The sequence below is a fragment of the Euprymna scolopes genome, chromosome 3, assembly GCF_053919585.1.
Source record: "Euprymna scolopes isolate OS-2025 chromosome 3, ASM5391958v1, whole genome shotgun sequence".
Classification (NCBI taxonomy): Eukaryota; Metazoa; Mollusca; class Cephalopoda; order Sepiida; family Sepiolidae; genus Euprymna; species Euprymna scolopes.
In genome coordinates, this window is record NC_136484.1 from 32,799,117 (window position 1) to 32,826,261 (window position 27,145).

Here is a 27,145-nt window from a genome sequence, read left to right on the forward strand (position 1 = left end):
CAAATATCACCTTCCATTTACGGCCCCATTCCACTACGGTCTGGAGGTCATTTTATAAGGATTCTGCCATTGTCTTAGATTTGTGTATATCCATTCTTCCCTCATGCAGGTTATAGAGCGTTGTATTATCAAATATACCAATCTGACAATATTATCAGGGAAATCATTGATGAATATCAGAAATAGTGGTCCAAGGATAGACCCCCCGAGGCACACTGCATTAATGTTATGCCATTTGGATGAACGTTCAATGACAACCTGGACTGTCCTATTGTCTAAAGGTCTAATTATATTTAGTATTCATCCAGTTATACCGTAAGATTTAATTTTCATTAGCAGCCCTTCATGCCAAACTTTATCAAAGGTCTTGGATATATTGAGGGCTAGCTTCACCTACTTTATCCAGTGCATAGTATATACGTTCAGAGATGACCATTAAAATATCTGCAATAGAACGGCATTGACTAAATCTGTACTGTTTGTCAGAAAGATTTTAGCAAAGAGGAAATTGATAGGGTGATAATTGAGAGGATTAGTCCTTTCACCAGAATTCTTGTACACTGGTATCACAGACCATTTTCCAACTATTAGGGAAGCAAGATTCAACAAGGGATTTGTTGTAGAGTTTGGAAAGTACGAAGACTAGCTCAGCTGAGCATTTTTTTTAATTAGTATAGCAGGGACAAGATTAGGCACACATGCCTTGGAGGTGTCTAAGTTTTATGATATCATGGACATGAGAAAGGGTGATTTTCAGATTAGCAATTGTGGCTTCCATCCGCATAGGGAGATTTGGGAGGGAGTTGTTTGTTGGTGCTACAGTGGAAGCGAATTGCCGGGCAACCAGTTCCGTCTTCTCAGTTGCCATGCATGCAACCTTCAGGTTGTTGGATAATGTGGGAATTACTGATTGCACTTTATTCATTACACTATTATAAATTCATAACCAAACTTTGGTATTAAAAAAGTCAATGTTGAAAGTTACAAAAACATTAGGTCATTAAAAAAAAAAAAAAAAAAAAAAAAAATACCTGCCTTCTCTTATATTTCTGAATTTTGAAGACGAGGATTATCTATTCGTATTATTTGAATTCTACCGACTACTGTTCTCATCTTGAGTGTCATTTTCACAACGATTCAGTGGATGTAACCTCTGACCTTCAGGTGCATCTTGGCCAAAAAAACAACTTTTTGAAAATACTGAAATTAAAAAAATTATTAGGTTTGGGGGGATAGGGGATAAAAGAGGATACATCTAAAGAATCTTTTAGGAAGAAGGTTCCGACGACAGCATCCCCATGTCCAGTGAGAGTGTAGACAACTAAGTTTTTAAACCTTTCAACGCCGTAGACTCGAACAGACATATCTTTGGACCCCGTACAAATGGCTCTGAAATTAGAAACAAAAAAATGGTCATGATAATCTGCAGCAGCAATATTTGAATGCTAGCATAAATGTTAAAAATAGCATTTTTCTACATCAAGTTAGAGTAATGAAAATTTTTATTAGTATGTAAGTTATGTATCAAGAGACATCACAAACAGTAGGAGCATATAAACTGATGAGATCTTTATTTTTCTGAACGAAAAAAGAAAAAAAAAAGGGAGAACAGTCATGCTTTGGTCATCTCCAATTCCCTTACTATGTATGTATGTATGTATGTATGTATGAAAAATAAATACTCTGAAAACATTTTATTATTAAATTACTAATGTGACATTTATGCAATTTTACTAATTATGATAGAAATTGCATATAAGGAAATAAAGTTTTTTTTCAATTGTCACAGCTCAATAGCGCAGTACAAGAGCTATAAATAATTAAATATATATGAGAGAGAAATATGTAACTTTGTTTACACTAAATAATATACAATGCAATTATTTTTTAAATTTGCATTTATTTAAAATCAAAATTTTTGATAATCAGTCTTCAGGATTTTGAACAGTTTTGAGGGTTTTTTTTTTAGTCTTCATTCTTTTTTCCCCTCATGGTATAATATTATTACAAAGAGAGGAATAACGTCTGTGTTGTTAAATGGTGATCTTATTCAAATAGGATTTCTGCAGTCATCTGCAAAATGTATTGTATTTTTTCCCCCTTTTCTCTGTGATATGTTATTTGAATAGAAATAAGTTTGTGTATGCTTAGAAACCAATACTTTATCCTGTTTGCATTATAAAATTACTGTCAATATTCAATGTACAAGAAAATAGGACAATAAAATTACAAACAAGACATTAATCTATATATATATATATATATATATATATATATAAAAGCGAAAATGTATGTATGTATGTTTATGTCAGGTCATGTCATGTCATGTCATGTGCTACTGGTACTATGTAACCCAGTACTACCTGCCTAATGGTCGGGTCACCAGTGACTAAACTGGTTCCCCTACCAGATTTGTTTGGTGAGGAGGGTGGCTAGTCTCCCTGAAGGATTAAAAACAAGACCTTCCAAAGGGCGAATGAACCCTTTTTCGGGGTCAACGGCCAACTAGCACCATGTGTGTTTGTGTGTGTGTGTGTTGGGGTGGAGAGGACTCCTGTAAGCCGTGGTGAAGGCAACCTTTCTAGGAGAAGCAAATCTGATTTAAAAAATCATAAAGCGGGAGACCAGTACCCGCATTAAGCTGGTCTGCAGTTTAACTCTTGCTGGATCTCAACATTTTGAACCGAGAGAGAGACTTGGCTATCGTACGAAGCTAAAACCATCCTCTCATGATGAGATCGGTTCTATGCATGCGTCAGGCGACGTCATAACATGATTTAGTTTAAATATTTGAAGAACTGACACAATTTCATGTGCGTCATGTTAGCTCAGTTGGTTAGAGCGTTGGGTCATTATCTAAACGTTTTGTGTTCGAATCGTGGTGTGAGATGTCTTTTTTTTCGATTTTTTAAATTATAATATTGAAGCAGGGTTATTTAAGCCATTTTTAACATAAGTCGTTTTTCTGTTTTTTTTGTTTTATTTTACTTGGCATATTCTTAGGTTTTCATTAACACCCCCCCCCCACACACCCAAAAACACCCGGGTACCCACCGATTTTTTAAATTTGAATATTGAAAGAGGCTTATTTAAGCCATTTTTCACGTTTTTTTTTTTTGTTTTTATTTTTCAGAAGTTTTAACGTTCGTTTTTCTGTTTTATTTTTCAGATTTTTACATTTAACATTATTCGTTTGCCTTACGTTAGTTTTTTTTGTGTTTTTTTTTTTTTTTACTTCGCTTATTCTTATGTTTTGATTACCCCCCCCCCCCACCGCCGCCCGGGTAACCCCCTCCCCACCACCACTACCGCTTTATTTTTCAGATAAGTTTTAACGGTCGTTTTTCCGTTTTCTTTTTTTACTTCGCTTATTCTTAGGTTTTCATTAACACCCCCCATCCCGACCAACCACACGCACACACACCTCCAAACACTCAGGCAACGCCGAGTACCCCGCCACTAGTCCATAATATAAATCTCACCTGTCTGTTTAAATGCACATAAGTTTGTATGTCTGCCTAAAACTTATATCAGAGGTGACGGATTTTCATGAGACTGGTATCATTTTAAAGCTCGATCCTTCAAACGACAAATATTGAAAAATTGGCTAAAAACATTAATTCAGGCTAGTTTATTATAAACTATAAAAGACTGTTGTATTATTTACTTAAATAACAGTTAGCCATTTCATTTATCATGCTACTAGCAGGCCTCCCAGCATTGCCCGGTCGTAAAATGTATAAATATATTTTAATTCATACAGAAACTGAAATATGCATGCAAGTATGTTTTTCTAAACAGTTCACGTTTTTTAACTAGAAAAAAAAATGTAAAAATATGAGCTGAGATTGAAACCAAAACCTAAAGACAGTCAAGTATGATAATCATTAGGCCAGCTCAACACTAAAAAGTGTTTTCAAACCTACTTATTCTTAACTAATCTATCATGTGAACAATTCATGGATGTGTATTACTGAAACAGTTGATAAACAAATAAAAATCCAATGCCTCCCCCCCCACCCAACATTCCAATTTTTCAACTTTGATGCCTTTGCAGACCATTTTTTTACAAATGAAAGCCAATTAAAGTTTTCCACATGTCTAAATACCCTATAAACCAAATTTCAAATCTGTAGATCAAAAATTTGCTGAGAATTGTCCTCAAACACAATCACACTTTTCTAGATATTACCATCAAAACAGCTCGTTATTGAAAATCAATGACATACAACAGTCTTAACAGTTTATAAATTAATGTCTGCTGTTACTTGAAATCTTATTGAGATATATATATAGCAGGGAGGTCCAATGTTGTCCAGGATTGAATGAGGATAAACCATACATTTATCATCAAAATCACTTTTTTTTTCTTTTTTTTTTTTTTTTTTTTTAATCAAATCGATTAACTACCTGTTCTAGTTAGAGACTTCCTCAGTCTACCAGAAGGAAGCTTACATGCCTCACCGCAATGACTTGGTCCAAAAAAAACATCGTAGTCTACAAATCACAGAGAATCTACTGTTGATTTTATAAAATTATCTGTGAATAATAACTTCACTTAATGTTTAAAATGCAAAAGTCAAGTTATCATCGTTCAACTGTGATCTAAAAAGAAGCATTCATTTCCTCTGTCTTATAAAAGAATCTACAGTTGATTTTATAGGCTGGACCTTTCTGTTTTTGTAGTGATAAAATTTCTCAAATGCACTTGTGATGCTAGGTCGTATAAAAGTGGTAACTTTAGTCAAAATCGAATCTTTAATCAAATTTTTTTGATTATTGATTTTCGGTACTTATCAGATGCATTCAGATACAAAACCTACATAAGAACTCCCAGACACATCAAGTACTTAGTGTGGAAAAAAAAAGGGGGGGGGGGGGGGAAACAGCTGTTTCCTAGTTCATAAGGAATGAACTCAAAGTTCATTTTATAAAGGAGGCCCGTGGTTGCATATCGCTAATTTACTGATAATTTTCGGGGTCACCAGTTTGTAGGGAGACCGGCCTCCAAATTCATGACGGTGATGGTAGCATAAGTCGAAACTCCTTTCCCTAACAAAAACAAATCAGTAAATAGCAACAACTTCTAAAACTTAAAATAAAAAATGTTATTTAACGATTTTGTGTATAGGTGAGCAGGTTGTAGTCATTCTTGAATGTTAGTGATCTCCCATGAGCATAAAATTAAGATTAAAGTCAATAACGCGGAAAAATGTGCATTTTTATAAGACAAAAGTTCAGAATTATAATCCGAGTGAAAAAGGAATAATTGCATAATTGTAAGGGTACGGTGGGAAATCTTTCATGACTGAGGAAATCGTTATGATTAACATATTTTATGAAGAAAACACCACAAATGAAGTATACCAGGAGGGTAAAAGTTTTATGAGCAAAAAATATTCATTGTTTTCGTGAGCTTCATTATTAAAGGATTGAGTAATTTGTCCATTTGCAGTTTGAACTTGACATTCTTAGCAGCACAGTTTTTACGTCCTGTGACGGAGTTCAATACATGTGATAATTTTGAGCAGCAGCAAAGAAGCCTGTGAAAAGCTGTCTGGAAATCACGTAAACATCTGGACTGGTTTGTTTTTGGCGTGTTGGCCCTTTTACATTGGCTTTCTAGAATATTCCAACCCATTCACTGGTTACATACATGAATAGAAAAAAGTCCTATAGAGTTTTGTGTAAAAAGATCGCATTACAACCATGAATCTACACGCCAACAGCACTGTGTGGATGAACAGTGATAAAATCAAATTGTTTTTTAAATCAATAAATTCCTGACGATGACATGACAAGCGACTTGATTAGATGGTCACCACACACAAGCATACCCGGTGAACCAAGTGCAAGTGAAATACAAACGATTGCACTGAAAGGGACGGCTAGAATCCTGAAAAGATCTCTTGGTTGGACTCACTAAAATAGGGGTAAATGTCAGACATCTGGTTGGATGTCCCATCCCCTAGAAGAAAAAGTTTAAGAAAAATTAAAAAAAAAATGGAAATATACTTTATTTCCTTATAATATATATTAATCCTTATTTAATAAACTCAATGTAATTACAGAGCAATATAATGGATGAATGACAAAAGTCTATATTCTAAAGTTCATGGTGTTGACCATCTTACAATTTATTCCTTTAATTCAGTTGACATTTACAATTCTTGACAGTATCTGTTTCATAGCACAAAATCAATTATATCAATCAGTGAATCTATTTTGTCCATAACTCCTCAGATGAACTAGCAACAATCAATTCATCAAAAGGAAACAAAATACATTTTGACATGATTAAAAATCCAAAAATTGGAAGAGAAGCTGTAGAGACCTTATAGGTTTACATTAAGCCATTTTGAATTTTTCTTTTGATGCTATTTTTTCTGATGAGGGCAAAATAGATTCACGGATTGATTTTGTGCTACGAAACAGATACAGTCAAGAATTGTAAATGTCAATTGAATGAAAGGAATAAATTGCAAGATGGTCAACATCATGAACTTTGGAATATAGACTTGTCATTCATTATGTATATATATATATATATATATATATATATATATATATATATATATATATATATATATATTATATATATTATATATGTGTGTGTGTGTGTGTGTGTGTGTGTGTGTGTACATTTCCCTACACAATATCTGTCAATTTTCAGTCTACAGACTCAAAATTTTATATACAAGGTACTGAGATTTGGGAAAATCTTTGTAATCGGTTGTCTGCCAGAAATTTGGCTGTTAAGGGATCAAAGTTCAACGATTTGACCTTTGAAAACTCTACCAAACTCCTCCAACAATTTTGGGGCTAAACACTTGAAATTTTAGATATAGGTTCCTTGGACATGGATCTAACTTAATTTGATTTGAGCCCAAAACAAATGTTATGGGGTCATAATAGGGGTTAAAGTTTTAAAAAATTGGCTTTTTTTTTTTCCTCTCTCTCAACATACACCTCCAAACACCCGGGCTGAAATGCTAGTATTAAATATTAGTAATTAAAGTGATTTAATAATACAAACAGAATAAATTACCAAAATCCTTAAACATGTTGATTTTGAAGAGGCTAATTTAAATGAAAACTTATTTTTTTAAATTAAAATTCATATTAAAGATATGCAAGGTATGCATTTACAAAGAATACAGCATAATCATGTTGATACATAGGTTCTTGTTAGATCATTGAAGGTAAGCAATGTTAAGCCTGGTTAGTACCAGATTAGTGACCATTTGGGAATACCTCCTCGCAAAAACTGCAAAGTCATCCTCCGTGACTGAGGAGCATTTGTGAATTTGATATTCCTTAGCCAATTCATCCCGCCTATGGTGAATGCCGCTAAACTAATCAGCATTTAAAGCTAGTTTAATAGTCACCGAAGTTTTTAGCTTGTTAAGAAAAGCAAAATCATCTTTAGTCAATAAAATAGTCTACAATTTTCTTTCACGTAAAGTTCAGAAAATTTATTAAAAAAAATTAGTTACCTGGAGTCTGTCGTCCAATCAATGCAAACATTGTCTTCATAGGCACCGTAGAACATCCTTAGGAGTTGAAAGGGGTTAAAGTTCATGTCTTTCTGAGGAGCGTAAAACACCAAAATTTTATCTGCCTTTGTAACTGCAAATTTTCTGGAGAAAATACAAAATATTATGAGAAAAAGAAAAACATGCCAACTTAACAAATTATTCAATTATCTAACAAAGTAAAACTAATTCGTTTCTTGAATATTTGATCCTATCTTGCTAATTTTTTCAATTAAAAAAAAAAAAGTTTTTGCATAACATTGGTTCATATTGCTAATACAAAAAATTTAGATTTAATTCTTTACAAAAAATGTAACTGCCTTGAAAGATATTTTTGGTGCTTGTGTAAATTAAACATCTTTTAAAATCTCTGCATTTCAGGTGAAAACATTAAATACTTATATATCATGTAGAAATTAGTATAAATTCCAAAAATTCTGAAAAATGATCCCATAAGAAAAAGAAAAATAGAATTTGAGTTTTCATCATATTTTAATGTGGAAGAGTTGTGCAACCAATTCAGTATGACAAACCAACTTATCTCCCTTTATTTAAATTAAATTTATTTAAACAAAAATGTCAGAATGTAATTGTGGTTGTTTTTTTGTTAAAAATACATCTAGTACATCTTCTATCGAGTCATTTTCTGCAATTTATAATTTCCACATGACACATAAGTATGCAATAATGTTTTCACCTGGAATGCGTTCGTTTAAAACATCACTAATCTACACAAGCACTAACTTTTTTTTTTTTTTTTTTTTTTTTAATAGACACCATCTTTAATGACTTAGATTAGCAATAGCCAGTACAAGTTTTGAATGTTTAGCATTACAGAAGATACAGCTAATTGAAATAACCCAATTAAGTATCGGACCATAGATCTAAATTTACAAATTTAAAATAAAAATTGTAATAATGTATAGTATTATAACCAATCCATTTATGTGTAAACAATTGTTTTTATATATGACGAACTTGGACAGAAAAAGGAAATATTTAATCCAACAAAAATTTACAGCAATTCAGAACCCAATACAAATCATTGTTTTTTTTGTTTTTTTTTTTTTCAACTCTAAATGAAATATTCAGTTACCAATGAAACTAGAAGCAAGTAAGCAAAAAAATAAATTTCACTAGTGAGTTAGCTGACCATGTCACAACTGTTGTTCTCTGCTATCCATCTTGTTGAAGCAATGTCCTTAATATTCAGGTATGGAGTTAATTATTCACCGGTAGAATTAATTCATGACAATCTTCAGTATCTGTCTACCTGGGTGGCGGAAGTGTGTTGGTAGACAGTTGACAACATGCAAGGCAAACATCATGGAAAATTAGGGTGAGCTCTTAAGTTTACAAGTGGTCTATCTTTGACAGTAGAATCGCAGTTGACTAACCATTTTTATGCAAATTTGCTCAGGAGCACTATGCATGAACATGGTTTAGGATATCATACAGGTCTGGGAAGAAGCTAGTTTTGGGAAAATTAAGTAGAATCAGAAAAATCAGAACTTTTGAGGGTATCGGAATCAGAAAAATTTGTGCCCATCTTCCAATGCCAAAAACGATTCTTTTGTCTTTTTTATTTGATTTTGTTTAAAGCAAAATCTTCCGTTGTTGGTAGTACTGATTAAAATAATATTTATTGATTTTAAATTAACAGTAAAATTAAAATATATAGATCACCCCCTCCCCCAATATGTCTATTTTTATATTTTAAAAAATACTTGCACATTTAATGTGTTTTTACGGTAATCAGGAATAACTTGTCAACAGAATCAGTAATTGCATTGGAATCAGTAATTGCATTGGAATCATCTCATTAAAAGTTGGTTCAACCCAAGCTGTGTTAACACTGTTGTAACATGGAAAGGTGCCACAAGTGGAAGTCATAAAATTTGAACAAATTTTCCTTTTTCTTTTGCCACAAAGTTTTGAGTAATTTTGTTTTATTATATTGAGAGGAGTTGGTGGTTAAGTAGTTAATGACACAGACTGACGACCTGGGTATTCCAAGTTCAAGTCCAGTTCATTCCAGAAAATCAGTCACTTAGGATGTTGGATATCTTCACGTGATCCCTCCTATAAATATCCCATGTTTTTCTGGAAAGAATTATTGGTGCTTTTAGATTATACAACCGAAAAAAAAAAAAAAAAAAAAAAAATTGAATTTCAAGTAAAACAAATGGCACCTAGGTAATTGTCATGTCGCAAATAGTAACATATCCAAAAAATTACAGAAAACTAAGACAAAAATAATTATCAATGAAAAACTTTGATAAAGTTTATATGGGGAATAAATCTTGTCAGATATTTTCAATTACATTCATCACAAGACGAAAGCAACAGAATTTAATTATCTCCCCTGTCAACTCATCTGCTTCAGTATAGTGATTTCACGTCCTTTCAGAAATTTCTTTTTTCATTATTATTCTACCGTATTTTTTAATTTTTAGATATGTTGCTATTTGAGACCTGGCAATTAGGTAAATTCAATATTTTTTCATTTGTATAATAAAGAAGCGCCAAATTCAGACTGGGAAATATCAGGGAAACCAATGCCAACCATAGAATCACACGATTCATGATATGAGGATGATTATATTACATCAAATAATTTAATCAGAGATTGACAAATAAAACATTCAATCAAGGAAAAGTTTAGGACCCTGACAGATCTGTCCAACTCTGCATTAATTTTTTTTTTCTTTTTAAATATTTAAACACAATTATAAAAAAATATTTGCAATTTTGAAAAGGCCAAATTAAAACAACCGCAAACATTTTATAAGCAAAATGGTAAAGAATACGTACTTTCCATCTGGGCTGAATTTGATGCAACGGATTTTACCGTGGAAATGGTAACGATGGAGTACAGTGCGACTGATAAGGCTGCACAAAAGAGCTTCTCCCTCTATTTGAAAAAAAAAAAAAAAGTCACAAAAATGAAGAGTTTTTGCACGAGTAAAAATTCTATTTTTTAAACAATTATTAAAGAATGCAAGAAATGTAAAATAGAGAAATTTAAGAAAATGGCTCAATTGTTTATGAAAAAATTTTATAGCAAGAAAATCTGAATGTTAGGCATAAGGGAACAAAAAACGAAGCAATGAGAAAGTAAAAGAAAAATAGGTGGGGAGGGGGGAATGATAAGCAAAAATAAGGAAAAGTGAGAAGGAAACAAGAAAATATGTAAAATGGAGGTAAAGAAATCAGAAGGGGTGGGGACAAAAGAAAGGTTGGGAGAAAAAAGGGAAGACACAAAAGGGGGTGGGGACAAAAATGAACCTAAGTAAAAGTGAAGAAAACAGTAATGATATGCATAGACAAAAAAAAAGAAAAAAAAAAGATAAAAAATATCGATAAAAATATTTGACCACAAAAGATTGTACAATCTATTAAACAAAAAAAAAAAAGAAAAAAAAAAAAGTAAAATCAAATAAGAAAAAACACTTGATCATTTTGACTTTCATCCAAATTTGCATCATCATCTATATATATAAAAGGCAAAAATCGGTGTGTATGTATGTATGTATGTATGTTTGTTTGTAACGCTAAAACTTTTGAAAGACGGAACCAGAGTTGACAAATTTGGTATCATATTGCACCTTGATCACCCGGATGACAAATATCGAAATTTCACGTCAAACGGACCAGTAGAAAGGGGTCAACTGATCGTTTTTCTCCTAGGGGGGCCCCCAAAAAAACCTGTCATTTTAACGTTATTCAATACGTGTCACGTGACGTGACGTCAGCTCAAACTTTTGACAGACACAACCAAAGTTGACAAATTATGTATCATATTGAACCTTGATCACCCGCATGACAAATATCGAAATTCCACACCAAACGGACCATTAAAAGGGGGTGAACTGATCATTTCTCTCCTAGGGGGGCCCCCCAAAAAACCTGTCATTTTAATGTTAATATTACATAATCCAAAAACGCTTAGTCATGTCACGTGACGTGACGTCAACATCCAGTAATGGCGAACAAATGTAAACAAACACTTTGTTTTACCGATACTTTTGTAATTTCTCTTCTGCTTTGTTCTAGAGATTATTAAACTCCATGACAATGTCTCCAACGTATTTAACTGGTTAAAAATAGTATTTATACAAGAGTTTTAACGAAAAATATCAGGAAAAAATGTACAGGAATAAAAAAAAATTCAGCTTTCAAAATATTCGTCGATAAAAAAACCGATCTTTATATTTACGCTAGCCATTTTGTATATTACCACGTGACCTGCTATCTCTTAAACTGGAGGGGGGGGGGATCCACTTGAATCCAACAAAACCAGTAATTTTTTTTTTCTATTATATATACAGCATTTTCTATAAAATTAAGTGTAGACTTTATAATTAAAACAAAAAATGTTATTCATACTAAAAAAAAAAAACGCTTAGTCATGTCACGTGACGTGACGTCAACATCCACTAATGGCGAACAATTGTACCTATTTACTATGCCTCCCCACGGGACAGAGTTAGACACCAGGGTCGTTTTTTAACGTGGAGAAAAGGTACAAAAATAAAAATTGTCTCAGTCGTGGAGGATTTCTCCTCCACCGAAAGAGAACAAGAAATAGAAGTGCAGCATCTGAAGAACAGATACTACACTTTGATCTTGACCAAAAGGCCAAGAATGCGAACAATTGTAAATAACAACTTTTTTCACAAAACCAACACCGTCTTTCTTTTTTTTCTCTCTCTTTCTCTCTCTCACCCACTTACTCTTCCCTCTCTCTCACCCTCTTTCTCTTGACGTCACACCACTGTTAAACTGTGTGGGGGGGGGAACACATTCCCAGGCATTATCTCCTATAGATGCACATTTTATTAGAAATTCAGCTTTCAAAATATTAGACGATAATAAAAATATAAAACCAACACCCTCTTTCTCTATTCTCTCTCTCTCACCAACTTACTCTTCTCTCTCTCTCACCCTCTTTCTCTTGACCTCCTACTACTGTTAAACTGTGTGTGGGGGGGGGGAAGAGGCAGCTTGAAAACCAACAAAAACAGTGCACAGTTTCCAAAGCATTTGGGGTGGGAAGGGGGGGAAGAAGCCGAGCGCACAGTTTCGTGTGAGAGAGAGAGAACAATTCTCAACCTATATACTCAACAAATTTTTTATCTACAGATTTGAAAGTTTGTATATAGGGTATTCAGACATATGGAAATATATCTAGCATAATCTATCTATTATATCTATAAAAGTGAAAATGTGTGTGTGTGTGAGGTAGCCAGAGAGAGAGAGAGAGAGAGAGAGAGAGAGAGAGAGAGAGACAACAATTCTCAACCTATATATTCAATACATTTTTTATCTACAGATTTGAAAATTTGTATATAGGGTATTCAGACATATGGAAATATATCTAGCATAATCTATCTATTATATCTATAAAAGTGAAAATGTGTGTGTGTGTGTGTGCGTAAGAGAGAGAGAGAACAATTCTCAACCTATATACTCAACGTATTTTTATCTACGGATTTTAAACTTTGTATATAGGGTATTCAGACATATAGAAATATATCTAGCATAATCTATACATTATATCTATAAAAGTGAGAATGTGAGTGTGTGAGAGAGAGAGAACAATTCTCAACCTATATATTCAACAAATTTTTTACCTACAGATTTGAAAATTTGTATATTGGGTATTCAGACATATGGAAATATATCTAGCATAATCGATCTATTATATCTATAAAAGTCAGAATGTTTGCGTGTGGTTGTGTGTGTAAGGTTGCGAGAGAGAGAGAGAGAGAACAATTCTCAACCTATCTATTCAATAAATTTGTTATCTACAGATTTGACCATTTGTATATAGGGTATTCAGACATATGGAAATATATCCAGCATAATCTATCTATTATATCCATAAAAGTGAGAATGTGTGCGTGAGAGAGAGAGAGAGAGAGAGAGAGAGAGTAAGTACAATTCTCACCCTATATATTCAACATATTTTTTATCTACCGATTAGAAAATTTGTATATAGGGTATTCAGACATATGGAAATATATCTAGCATAATCTATCTATTATATCTAGAAAAGTGAGAATGTGTGTGAAAGAGAGAGAGAGAAGAGAGAGAGAGAGAACAATTCTCAACCTATATATTCAACTAATTTTTATGTACAGATCTGAAAATTTGTATACAGGGTATTCAGACATATGGAAATATATCTAGCATAATCTATTATATCTATAAAAGGTAGAATGTGTGTGTGTGTGTGTGTGAGTGAGTGAGTGAGTGAGTGAGTGAGAGAGAGAGAGAGAGAACAATTCTCAACCTATATACTCAACAAATTTTGTATCTACAGATTTGATAATTTGTATATAGGGTATTCAGACATAAGGAAATATATCTAGCATAATCTATCTATTATATCTATAAAAGTGAGAATGTGTGTGAAAGAGAGAGAGAGAGAACAATTCTCAACCTATATATTCAACAAATTCTATCTTTACAGATTTGAAAATTTGTATATAGGGTATTCAGACATTTGGAAATATATCTAGCATAATCTATTATATCTATAAAAGTGAGAATGTGTGTGTGAGAGAGAGAGAAAGAACAATTCTCAACCTATATACTCAACAAATTTTTTATCTACAGATTTAAAAATTTGTATATAGGGTATTCAGACATATAGAAATATATCTAGCATAACCTATCTATTATATCTATAAAATGACCATGTGTGTGTGTGTGAGAGAGAGAGAGAGAGAGAGTCAGAGAGAGAGAGAGAACAATTTTCAGCTTGTGTGTGTGTGAGAAAGAGAGAGAGAGAAAGAGAGGAAGGAAAATTCTCACCCTATATATTCAACAAATTTTTTATCTACATATTAGAAAATTTGGATATAGGGTATTCAGACGTATGGAAATATATCTAGCATAATCTATCTATTATATCTATAAAAGTGAGAATGTGTGTGTGAGAGAGAGAGAAAGAGAGAGAGAGAGAACAATTCTCAACCTATATATTCAACTAATTTTTTATCTACAGATTTGAAAATGTGTATATTGGGTATTCAGACATATGTAAATATATCTGGCATAATCTATGTATTATATCTATAAAAGTGTGAATGTGAGTGATGGAAAGAGCAAAAAATTCTCAACCTATATAACCTATAAAAGTGAGAATATGTGTGAGAGAGAGAGAGAGAGAGAACAATTCTCAACCTATATATTCCACACATTTTTGGGCACAGATTTGGAAATTTGTATATAGGGTAGGCAGACATATAGAAATATATCTAGCATAATCTATCTATTATATCTATAAAAGTGAGAACTTGTGTGTGTGTGTGTGTGTGAGAGAGAGAGAGAACAATTCTTAACCTACATACTCAACAAATTTTTTACCTACAGTTTAGAAAATTTGTATATAGGGTATTCAGACATATGGAAATATATCTAGCATAATCTATCTATTATAACTACAAAAGTTAGAATGTGTGTGTGAGAGAGAGAGAGAGAACAATTCTAAACCTATATATTCAACAAATTTTTTATCTACAGATTTGAAACTTTGTATATAGGGTATTCAGACATATGGAAATATATCTAGCATAATCTATCTATTTTATCTATAAAAGTGAGAATGCGTGTGTGTGAGATAGCGAGAGAGAGAGAGAGAAAAAGAGAGAGATAAAAATTCTCAACCTATACATTCAACAAATTTTTTATCCACAGATTTGAACATTTGTATATAGGGTGTTCAGACATATAGAAATATATCTAGCATAATCTATCTATTATATGTATAAAAGTGAGAATGTGTGTGTGTGTGAGAGAGAGGACAATTGTCAACCTATGTATACAACAAATTTTTTATCTACAGATTTCAAAATTTGTATATTGGGCATTCAGACATATTTCAATATATCTGGCATAATCTGTCTATTATATCTATAAAAGTGAGAATGTGTGTGATAGAGAGAGAGAGAACAATTCTCAACCTATATACTCAACAAATTTTTTATCTACAGATTTGAAAATTTGTATATAGGGTATTCAGACATATGGAAATATATCTAGCATAATCTATTATATCTATAAAAGTGAGAATGTGTGTGTGTGTGTGAGAGAGAGAGAGAGAGAGAGAGAACAATTCTCAACCCATATACTCAACAAATTCTTTATCTACAGATTTTAAAATTTGTATATAGAGTATTCATACAAATAGAAATATATCTAGGATAATCTTTCTATTATATCTATAAAAGTGAGAATGTGTGTGTGTGTGAGCGAGAGAGAGAGAGAGAGAGAGAGAGAGAGAGAGAACAGTTCTCAACCTATACATTCAACAAATTTTTATATATAGGGTATTCAGAAATATCGAAATATATCTAGCATAATCTATTATATCTTTAAAAGTTAGAATGTGTGTGTGTGAGAGATAGAGAGAACAATTCTCAACCTATGCACTCTACAAATTTTTTATCTACAAATTAGAAAATTTGTATATAGGGTATTCACACATATGGAAATATATCTAGCATAATCTATCTATTATATCTATAAAAGTTAGAATGTGTGTGTGAGGTAGCCAGAGAGAGAGAGAGAGAGAGAGTAAGAACAATTTTCAACCTATATATTCAACAAATATTTGATCTACAGATTAGAAAATTTGTATATAGGGTATTCAGACATATGGAAATATATCTAGCATAATCTATCTATTATATCTCTAAAATTGAGAATGTGTGTGTGAGAGAGAGAGAGAGAGAACAATTTTCAACCTATATACTCAACAAATTTTTTTATCTACAGATTTGAAAATTTGTATATAGGGTATTCAGACATATGGAAATATATCTAGAGTAATCTATCTATTATATCTATAAAAGTGAGAATGCGTGTGTGTGTGAGAGAGAGCGACACAGAACAATTTTCAACCTATATATTCAACAAATTTTTTATGTACAGATCTGAAATATCACATTTGTATAGAAGTAGAAATCTTGATACCTACTCTGATACCTAATAAAAGAAAGGACACTCTTTAGGGCGGATTTTGATTATAACAAGTCACTAATTAGAAATTATAATAAACATTCTAATAATTTAAGAATTTTACCAAAATAAAATTGCATGGTAATCACCCAATTTCTGCCACAAAATTTTGATTGGCAGAACTCATAAACATAAAATATATATTTTCTAATTTCATCTTTTTTTTTTCTTTTTACATAATCTGGTTTGATGTTTTCCCAAATATTCAAATCACTATATTTTGCTGCTTAATATCAAATACAGCAACTGAGTTATTTTTATGCATCAAACAATTACATTTTCTCATTCATCCAAACTAATCACTGAACATCAATTTCATATTTTCTTCACTAAAATATTACTGTGCTTGATGTCATCAAGTGGAGCGGATCATTTTTTTTTCATTTGTTCACACATTTTTCCAATTTATATATATTTTAAAGATTCTTAGCCTATGTCATTGCATACCAATCTGTTTATTAAAAGTTAAGGTTCACTGTAAACACATATGTTACACCAAAATAAAAACGCTTCAGATAATGTCTTGATATTCAATTCAGTTTCTCACATGACATCTTATGAAGTTAGTAGAAATGTTACAGACTTTTGAATCTCAAACACTTTCAATACTGTGCACTGATATTTTCTTTTTTGCAATATAAGCACATTCATGATTTTTTTTACAAACGTTAAAAACTTTCACATTGTGTAGCAATATACTGAAACAATTATAAAAATATTTGTTTTTATTTTGAATGATGCAGGGCATCTGAAGAGAGATTTTTCTAACAAAATGAAAGTATAATTTTTAGCAATAGGTATCTAGGAAAAGGCCACTACATATGTTATAAGTTCCAAATTTCCACAACCTGGCCAATACTGGTACATGCTAGCAAATTTAGATTTGCAATTACAAAATATGATTCTAATTTTTTCCTTTGCTCTTTATTCTAACACTATACTAAGTTTACTGTGTTATTTCGCTACAGTTGATATTGTGTAGAACAATAAGAAAATCATAGTGAACAATGCATTCAACAAAATTTCACACACATTTCTAGATACCTATATCTAATAAGTTCAAAAGAAAGGACACACTTAGGGAGGTATTTTGGTGGTCAAGTCACTAAAAAGAGATTAGCTGGTTTCCCGGCATAGCCCAGGATATAATAAAGATTGACTGAAATACATGTTCTAGCTGGTTTCTAGGCGTTGCCAGGGATGTAATATAGACACATTATGTTGTATATTACCTGTTCTCTTCTCCCTAAGGTAAAACAATTTCATATACATGCTGTAAATTACCTATGCTAGGGATAAAACATGAACAATATCAGTCCTAGGGTAGATAAAACAAATAATACATAGAGATGAAAGATTCCTCTCCCCTAAGAATCAAACATATGTTCAATATCTGCTTTTGTTTTTTCATTGTTTATACGGTCCCGAGCAACGCCGGGTAGCCCTGCTAGTCTAGTATATAAAGGAGAGATGTCTTGTGTGTTGGTGTGTGTGTATTTGTATGTCTGCCAAAAACTTTTCTCATGCGCATTGTACACACACCAACTTGGCATTGTTAGAAAGAGTGACTTCAGACAAATATCGAAAAATTAAGAAAAATTGGTCAATTATTTTGTGTAGAAATATTGTTTTCTGGGGGGGGGGGGGTCATATAAAAACCTGCCTTTATGAGATTTGCAAACCACACATGCACTAATCGTTCGTTACTTTCTTTTGTTTGAAATAACTGAATTTGCAATGTAATAGCATCTTGACAATATAATCTCAGAGTTTTAATGCATTTGCTGTTGTTTCTGCCCTTATAACATAGTAATAGTAGTAATACACACGGACGAAAAAACGCTTTGGATAATCACAGATTTCAAGGTAGTTCTACTAAAATAGCCATATTTTTTAAACCAAAGCACTTCAAGTCTTCAAATTACTACTGTTTTGTTCGGAAATGAATATACTTTCAAATGAATTAATAAATATGAATGTACATTATATATTTTAAGAGTTTTAAGCAAATAAAGTGATAAAAATGTGAACGTCATAAAATGGCGTTTTCGGTAAGGTTTTGTAATGACCCCCCCTGTTTTCTAAAGGTCCGTACCGTGATTGTATGAAGAATTTCGTCATGAAATTTGGGAACCAATTAGAAGAGGTGTTAATCTTAATACTGTCAAGTGTCCGAAATACTTTTGACCATTTCTTTTTTTGTCGTGTTAAAAATAAGACTTTAATATGACGAGTATTGAACATTTTGAAAAAAAAATTCTTCGGACACCCAGTAGTAAGTAAATCAATCTTTTTACTATCTTTATCAATTAAAAGTATTGTTTTATGTTCAGTAGGACCGCGGTAATTGATAATTTAAAAGGACCTACCCGAAAAAAAAATTGTTTCTAATTATCGAATTTGGTCAAATGAAGTTTAAGCAGCAGCAGCAGCTCCAGCCTGTAGACTCAGCGATAGCACAGTTGTAAACAAACACGCGTTCTTTTATTTTTATTCAAGAACGAATTAAGAAAAACATGAAAATATGAATATAAATGTTCTTATGTTTAATTAGAGCTATTTTGTGATCAGAATAACGTTAGTTTAGAACTATTCGGTTTTCAGAATATATAATAACAACAATCCTAACCAATTCGGCATTATAAATCTGTTGCAATTTCTCACAAATCTCGTCAAATTTAAAAACATGGTTAAAAAAACAAAAACTTTTGTAGATATATAGCTTGCATGCACTTTTATTCTTTAAATTAGTTTTGAACAGCGAATTAAAACAATGTTTTACTGCGAACAGCCACAAATGTTTTTTTTTCAAAATCAAAATAAGTATCAAAATCTCGTTTATACATAGATTCGAAAAAGTTGTCAAAAAACAAATATATAACAAATAAATGTTATCAAAGGCAAGATAAGTTACTTTTCGACCAAACTGGATATATTTTTTGTGTTTTTATTCAATGTAACATGTTTATTCAGCTCGAAAAAAATACAGTGTTTACCGTAGAAAATTAAAAATGGCGCCCGGCCCGACTCTCTTTGACACGGTAAGTTTGAGAAAAGGAGTTAAAAATAAAAAAAACTATACAAAATACTGTTAAAAACTCACCGAATATATGTCAGCCTGTGTCACGGTAACATATATTGAGCGAGTTTCTAGCAGTATTTTGTCTACTTTTTTATTTTTAATTCTTTTCCCCAAACTTACCGTTTCAAGAGAGTCGGGCGCCATTTTAAATTTTCCAAAACATCGGTAAACACTGTTTTCAAGCTGAATAAACATGTTACATTAAATAAAAACACTCAAAAATTATCCAGTTAGGTAGAAAAGTAACTTGCTTTTGATAACATTTATTTGTTATATATTTGTTTTTTTTGACAACTTTTTTGAATCTATGTGTATAGTAATACAAACCCTCAAAATCTATATCAATATTCTTGAAATTTTAAAAGCAGTTAGAAAACACATCAAACTACAATTAGGAAGCTTTTTATTTCGTTATTTTTTTTTTCTACTTATTAAGCGAAAGATATTTTTACAACCTGCTCCAGCGTAGTATAAACGGCCTATGGAATTAACACCTTCAACCTCGAAAATAGAAATCAACAAATTTTTGAACGCTCTTTTTGAAAAAAAGCTCTTAACTTCACCTCTAATACAAATTATGTGTGGCAAGTCTCCTCCTAAAACACTCTTTAACCCTAACAATAACACTAAGTTCGAGTGGCAAGCCCCCCCCCCAACAAAATACCTCTATAAGCCACATACAAGCATCTAAAACAAACAAACAAAAAATAGATCCTTCCTTAAAGAAAAATACACATAAAAATTGGTTAACTGTCCTAAAATGCTAGAACGGTCAGGAAATGATGAATTATTTTACATTAAATTTTTGTGAAACTAACCGCTCCCCCCTCTAATATTGTTTTTGTTAGCTTTGTCTCTGTCAAAGTCCGAATGGCAACCCTCCCCATATTCTCATTGCATAGAAACCCTCTTAAAACTACACATAATCATCTTAAAAAAAAAAAAAAGCATGCATATTTTCCCATAGAAAAAAAAAAAAAGTTAACTGCCCTAAAATGCTAGAATGACCTGTAATAGGAAATTATTTTACATTCAATTCTAAAATAATTTGTTTATCTTTCATTAAAGTTTTTCATGGCATTTTATACATAATTTCCTAAAAAGGTAGAATCACATTTTGGAGGGGTGGTCAGAAGGAGTTGAGTGGGGTTAAACAGAAGGTGTTAATCTACAATAATACCAAACAAATATTGCAATATATTCATTTTTAAATGGTCTTATGTTTAGATTTAAGTTTTTTGTACATAAAGCACATTACAATTCAACTTTGAGTTCTCCAACTTCTTTTCTGTTTATGGATACATGGCATTTTTAAGGAATTGCTGCATATTTATGCACATTTACTGCAGATTATTTGGAAACCATAAACTTTGGGAGATTTTCAGTTGCATATTCTGATTCCTTGTACAAAAATACACTTATATGGTAAATTTCATTTCTTAGTCTTGTGTTTTAACAAAGATATGACATTTTTACTGAAAAAGTAGTGTAAAAAATGTGACGAAACGCATATGGTCTTAAAGAGGGAAAAATATCCAAACGTGTGAGGCACAAAAATAGTCATAACTTCCTTAATTTTAATCAGATTTAAAAAATTTAAAAAGATTCTTTCTTAGCTCATCAAGCTCTTTCTATGCATACCAATATTGAAATATTTCAAGCTATTTCAATTTTTTCATGTGTATTGCTAGTAATAGTCTCGTTTTAGAGACATTAGTTCCGTATATATAGATATAATTTTGGGTTTCCCTTTTTATAATGTTCTCTTAATATGTTCAACACTTTACGTCCATCATCCAATACATCTCTTATAATCAGAGAAACTTCTATCGTCTGGTGGGGCCTTTCGATGCCATACTAATGGGTAATTGTTACGGCTTTACCTTATCATTAGCTACAAAAAAAAAAATTATTCGTTTCTTTTTCTCTCTTAGTTTCTCCTCTCTGTCCTGTGCTAAGTAAATCTGACGACCTAGTCCACAAATTCCAAAATTTCATCATGACAAGTTTCAAGAAAAAATACACGATTAAACCCGGTTCTCCAACTTCCAACGTAGACCCCTACTACCAGGTCTCCTTTTCCAACATCAGGGGTCTACGTTCTAACCTTCCAGAGGTTGAAACCCAATTACAGGAGACTAAACCAGACCTTTTATTTTTAAGTGAAACTGGGATTGGACAGGCTATTTCCCTAGAAGAGTTTGCAATTATAGGATACTCTAACTTAACTTCTAAATCTGACCCCCAAGATCGCCATGGGCATGGAATATGTGCCTATATTAAAGATAGCTTTCCATGTGGTAGGGACATCTCCAGGGAAGATCCTAACTTACCCTATATGTGCTTCCGGGTTGCTTTAGCTCACACTACTGCATTTATATTTACTCTCTATCGCCCCACAACAGCGGAATTACTATCTTTCAAAGCATATCTGAGAAAATTGACCAAGTCCTATCTGCTTATCCTTCAGCTAACATTCACGTATGTGGAGACTTCAATGCTCACAACGTCGAATGGTTGACCCACTCAAACAAGACCGATGATGAGGGGAGGTTCTGTCATGATTTCTCCATTGCCTATGACCTCACTCAGATTGTTCAGGAACCCACCCGTGTGCCCGACAATGACGGCCAGTATGCGAGCCTACTAGACCTTTTTCTCACAACTTGCCCTGAACTATGTTCAGTTTCTGTTCTGTCGCCTCTTGGATCTTCCGACCACTCTGTTGTATCAATTAAGATAAAAATGAAATGTAATAAGTCCCCAGACGTACCTCTCCATCGTACAGTATATCGATACACTAAGGCTGACTGGGATAGTTTCCGTACATTTATATCTGATCTACCTCTGCATTCCATGTTTAAAAAGGATGTGTCCTCTATAGTATTAGACCTGACGGAATGGTTAATTGTAGGTATTGACTGTTTCATACCCTCGAAAAAGTTTCAGTAAAAACCTAACAGCCAGCCATGGTTCTCTCCAGAATGTGCTGCTGCCATTGCGCACAGAAATCACTTTTTCCACTGCTTCAAACGTAATAGATGTATGGAAACTAAAGCCGCTTTCAGGACTGCCAGCAACCATTGTAAGAAAGTAATAAAGAACGCAAGAGAGTTGTATGCTCAATCTGTTAAGTCCAAAGTAGCTGAGCAGCGGCTTGGTTCCCACCAGTTTTGGCAAATAGCAAACAGAATCCTGAACAGAAGCGTGTGCTCCATCCCAACTATTATCAATGGACCTGAGGTAATCTCGTCAGCATCAGACAAAGCAAAACTCTTTGTCAAGAGCTTTGCAGCTAATTCTACCCTTTGCGACCAAGGCCACCAACCCCCAATATTTCCTCCTGTATCAGAAAACACGCTATGTGATATATGTATATCTGTACGTGATGTTGCCAAGCTAATCAAAAACCTTGATTCCAGTAAAGCAACTGGCCCTGACGGTATTCCAATTATAGTACTCAAAAAACTTCAACCTGAACTAGCGCCCATACTTACTAAACTGTTTAAACGTTGTCTTAAGGAGAATAGTTTCCCATCTCCCTGGAAAATTTCATCAGTATGCCCTGTATTTAAGAATTCAGGTGATCGCTCATCCCCCTCTCAGTACAGGCCAATAAGTCTCCTGTGCGTCATGAGTAAGTTGCTAGAATCTGTGTTAAATACAGAAGTAATCAACCATCTCAACAAAAATAACCTTCTTAGTGACACTCAAGATGGTTTCCGTTCTGCTAGATCTACAGCAGATGTGCTTACAGTTATATTGCACAGGATTAGCAAATCTCTCGACGGTGGCAATCTTTCTAGGGCAATTGCTCTTGACATATCTAAAGCCTTTGATAGGGTATGGCATAAAGGTTTACTTCATAAGATCGCTAGCTATGGTATAGCTGGAAAAGTCTTCTCAATTATTAAATCATTTCTTTCTGATAGGTTCATAAGAGTAGTAGTTGAGGGGCAAAAATCAGAAGCTCACAGTATTAATGCCGGTGTCCCTCAGGGGTCCATCCTGGGCCCAACTCTTTTCCTGACATAAATTAATGATCTTCCAAATCACATCCTTACATCATTTGTAGACATTTATGCTGACGACACTACCATTTATGGTAGCACATCTAAGACAGTAAACGACCAAGTTCTCTCCAATTCTCTCTCCTCTGATCTTGAGCACGTAGTACAATGGGGAAAGGAGTGGCTGGATATTTTAATGCATCTAAAACCAAGCTTCTCTCTTTACATCATTAACATTCTAATCCACATCTGGCATCAATTGAAATGAATGGCTCTCGTCTTCAGGAGGCCTCAAGTTTTGACAAGCTTCTGGGCTTGACCATTACTCCTGATCTTAAATGGAACACGTACATCAAATCTGTTGCCAAGGCCGCTGGAAAAATGGTGGGATCTTTCTATCGATCCGGTAAATATCTCACTGCTGATTCTATTCTCTATCTATATAAGAACCAGGTACGTCCAAGGATGGAATACTGTTGCCACATATGGGCAGGAGCTGCTAGAAAGGACTTGTCCTGCCTTGATAGAGTTCAAAATAGACTTCGTAGCCTCGTAGGAGATGTCCTTTTCTCTTCGCTGCAACCTCTATCTCACAGAAGAGATGTTGCGAGTTTGTCTCTGATGTATCGTTATTTTCATGGAAAGTGTTCGACTGAGCTTCAATCTATGGTCCCCCCTCGCCAAACTTTCACAAGAAACACTCGTCTAGCTGTAAACACTATCAATAATTCCCCCCACTCTTTATCTGTGCCTAAACCTAAACGTAGATTCCATGAACAAAGCTTCTTTCTTAGAACTGCACGCCTGCGGAATTGTCTTCCGTTTTCCTGCTTTCCGGCTGACTACAATATGGTTGTGTTCAAGTCTAACGTAAATAAGTTCTTGATGAGCCGTTCCATATAAGTTATCAAATTTACCAAATTTTCATTACTAATGATTACTATATTGTCCAATTTCTACTGTACACTCTTTAACCCTTATCCTTGAGTGGCCTCTTGGCCTTGATAATGTGGTGATGCCTATGTAAAAAAAAAAAAAAAAAAAAAAAAGCATTAAATCAATTATGCAAAAACAGTTGCATTCTTTTCGATAAATTTGGGGTTGTAAGGATTCTCTGGTGAAGATTGAATAACTAATTTTTGTATCGTTAAATACCCCAGGGATTTCACCTGCCACAATTCGAATTTAGATTCCGATCAGTCAAAGTAAAGTCTATGGCTGAGCCCATAACCTGTTAAGTGTTGAGCCATTTGCAGTAGTAAATCAAATCGATGAAGAATCAATGCAGTCACAATCTTGAGTGTTGAGTAATTCTTTAGAACAAAAAATGGCGGCAAAGAATCGATGTAGTCCAGATCAGCAGTGGTTCAGTCATTTGAAGACGGAGACTGATAGCAAACTTATTTGAATTCAAAATTGGATATTTTCATGGAGGTTGGAAGCTTCTTATTGGTCGATTGTCCTAACACATAGTTTTAAGATCGTTCAAATTCTTGGTCATAGCCTCATTATGAATCAAAAATAATGTCAGAAGCAGAGATATGTCTTTGAATTCCTGGAAAAACTACATTGAAAACAGTGGTGGCTATTTCTGATTCTGGAGTCAAAAAAAAAAAAAACAGCTTGTTCTAATCATACTAGTCCTGTCACCATAGCTCTTCAATTTTTTTTTTTTTAGTTAAAAAAAGGAGGAGGGGGACTTTACTTTCGGAATGACCCTCATAGTATATAGATAAAATAAAAATGCAATACTTTTAATACTGACCTTCATTAACTACAATCAAGGTGTAGCCATTTGGTGATACAGCAATAGTAGTAATATTAAAGTCACTCTCAAATGGAAGAGTTTCTGATTTATTACTGAAAAGGAAAGTGTCAAAATGAATAAAAATGAAAAGGATTAAAAAAAAAAAAAAAAGGACTGGAAAACTTTAGCATCTTGTCCTAGAGAAAGAGACTAATGATCAATGCATCAGCAACAATACTTCATTGGCAAACGGTGGTTTTACTGATATAGGATACCGGAAGGTGTGAAGTTTTCTAGCTTGATAGCTAAGCCGTGTAAGCTGGGTGGACAAAGATATAAACAAATGGATTCTAGAGAAAATTAAACCATGCCGAAGACTGCTGGACAACATCAATGACAGGAAATTGCGATTTTTAGAACATGTGGCCAGAATACATGGCCTAGATCTGTTCTTCGTACAACCCCTGGCAAAAGAGAACGTGGAAGACCAAAAAATGTCAGACAATGTGAAGGACATCATGGATATTAGCACACTCAGAATGGCGCAGAACCGAAATCAATGGCGATGCTTCGTGAGTGCCACGGCTGGTTAGTGATGACAATTCCATCAGAGAGAGAGAGAGAGAGCTCAAATACTTTGCAGTAGATTTGGCAGTATCTTCTATGTGTTATTCCAATTTTTGTGGCCTATGAATGTTAGCTTGAGGAGTTTGAATATTGGACTATCATGATGAGTGCTAAAATCCAAACAGTTTTTAGTCTACCACAAGAGCTAAACTAAAAAGTATTTAAATATAACCTTTTTTAGTTTGTCTTGCACTGGTTTGTCTTGTACACTTTCTTAATGTTTGCTAAGGTATCATTTATCAAGGATAAGGATTAACAGGATGGATAAACTGATAGTTAATGATGAATATAATGAAAAGTTTGGAATCAATAACATTTGATAAGGACGGTTTATAACAAATATTTGTTGACATTAGATTTCAAGATGACCATGTTGTAGCCCCCAGGAAAGCAAACATGTGGTAACCTGTTCTACAGATGGGAAGTTGTTTGAAAGAAACGGTTCAAGAAAATTCCGTCTGATGTTAGACACGGAAAAAGAAAAGGTGGTAAGATAAGTTCTTTCTGTGAATGCTTTACAATGAGTAACCAGAGATTGAACCTCAGTCGAGCCAATAGCAACATCTGTTAGAAAGGAGCTGTAGAAAACAGAAGAGATTGTTCTACTAGATTACGAAGTTGATTTCTGTACTTTGTCAAGGCAAGAAAAGAATGCGTAGAGCTGTACCTACCCAGATGTGACAACAGTACTTTATCTTTTGGGTCGATGACTTCACCCAGGTGATTTCATCCTTTAAGTCATTGACCCAGCACTACCACTAAGCTGGAAAAAAATGTTGCAGTGGTCAACTCAAAACCTGACCCAAGATGGCGAGCAGGATGGTAAATGGATTCTTGACCCTTACCTTTATGGGGGTCCATCACGAGAATTGCGAATGGCTTGCACTCATATTGGAAGCAGCCTTGGATCATTGTACTTGGTCAGTCAGTATTCGGGAGACGTTTTTGTTGGAAAGAACTGGCCTAACCAATCCAGGATCAATGCCATGAGTACTCCATCTTAGGATCTATCAAACTGTTATACAGATAGAAGATTGTGTCAGGAGTCAGATACTTTTGGGAATCTGAGAATGACATTCTTCCAGCAACCTTCGCAAAAATACTGGGTACAAGT

The 27,145-nt window shown here is 33.4% G+C and overlaps 1 protein-coding gene and 1 pseudogene across 1 annotated transcript in view; both read right to left on the bottom strand.

Moving 5' to 3' along the window:
• LOC145254545 (periodic tryptophan protein 2 homolog) overlaps positions 1 to 27,145 on the bottom strand; it is a 120,537-nt gene that overhangs the window by 49,668 nt on the left and 43,724 nt on the right. Inside the window, exons 3-6 of the mRNA XM_080113072.1 lie at positions 25,423 to 25,517; positions 10,350 to 10,449; positions 7,497 to 7,640; positions 1,254 to 1,389 (exon numbers count right to left, since the gene is read on the bottom strand). Coding sequence (XP_079969198.1) covers positions 1,254 to 1,389; positions 7,497 to 7,640; positions 10,350 to 10,449; positions 25,423 to 25,517 — 475 coding nt within the window. The remainder of the gene's footprint in view (positions 1 to 1,253; positions 1,390 to 7,496; positions 7,641 to 10,349; positions 10,450 to 25,422; positions 25,518 to 27,145) is intronic.
• On the bottom strand, positions 12,056 to 12,189 carry LOC145264961 (U2 spliceosomal RNA; annotated as a pseudogene).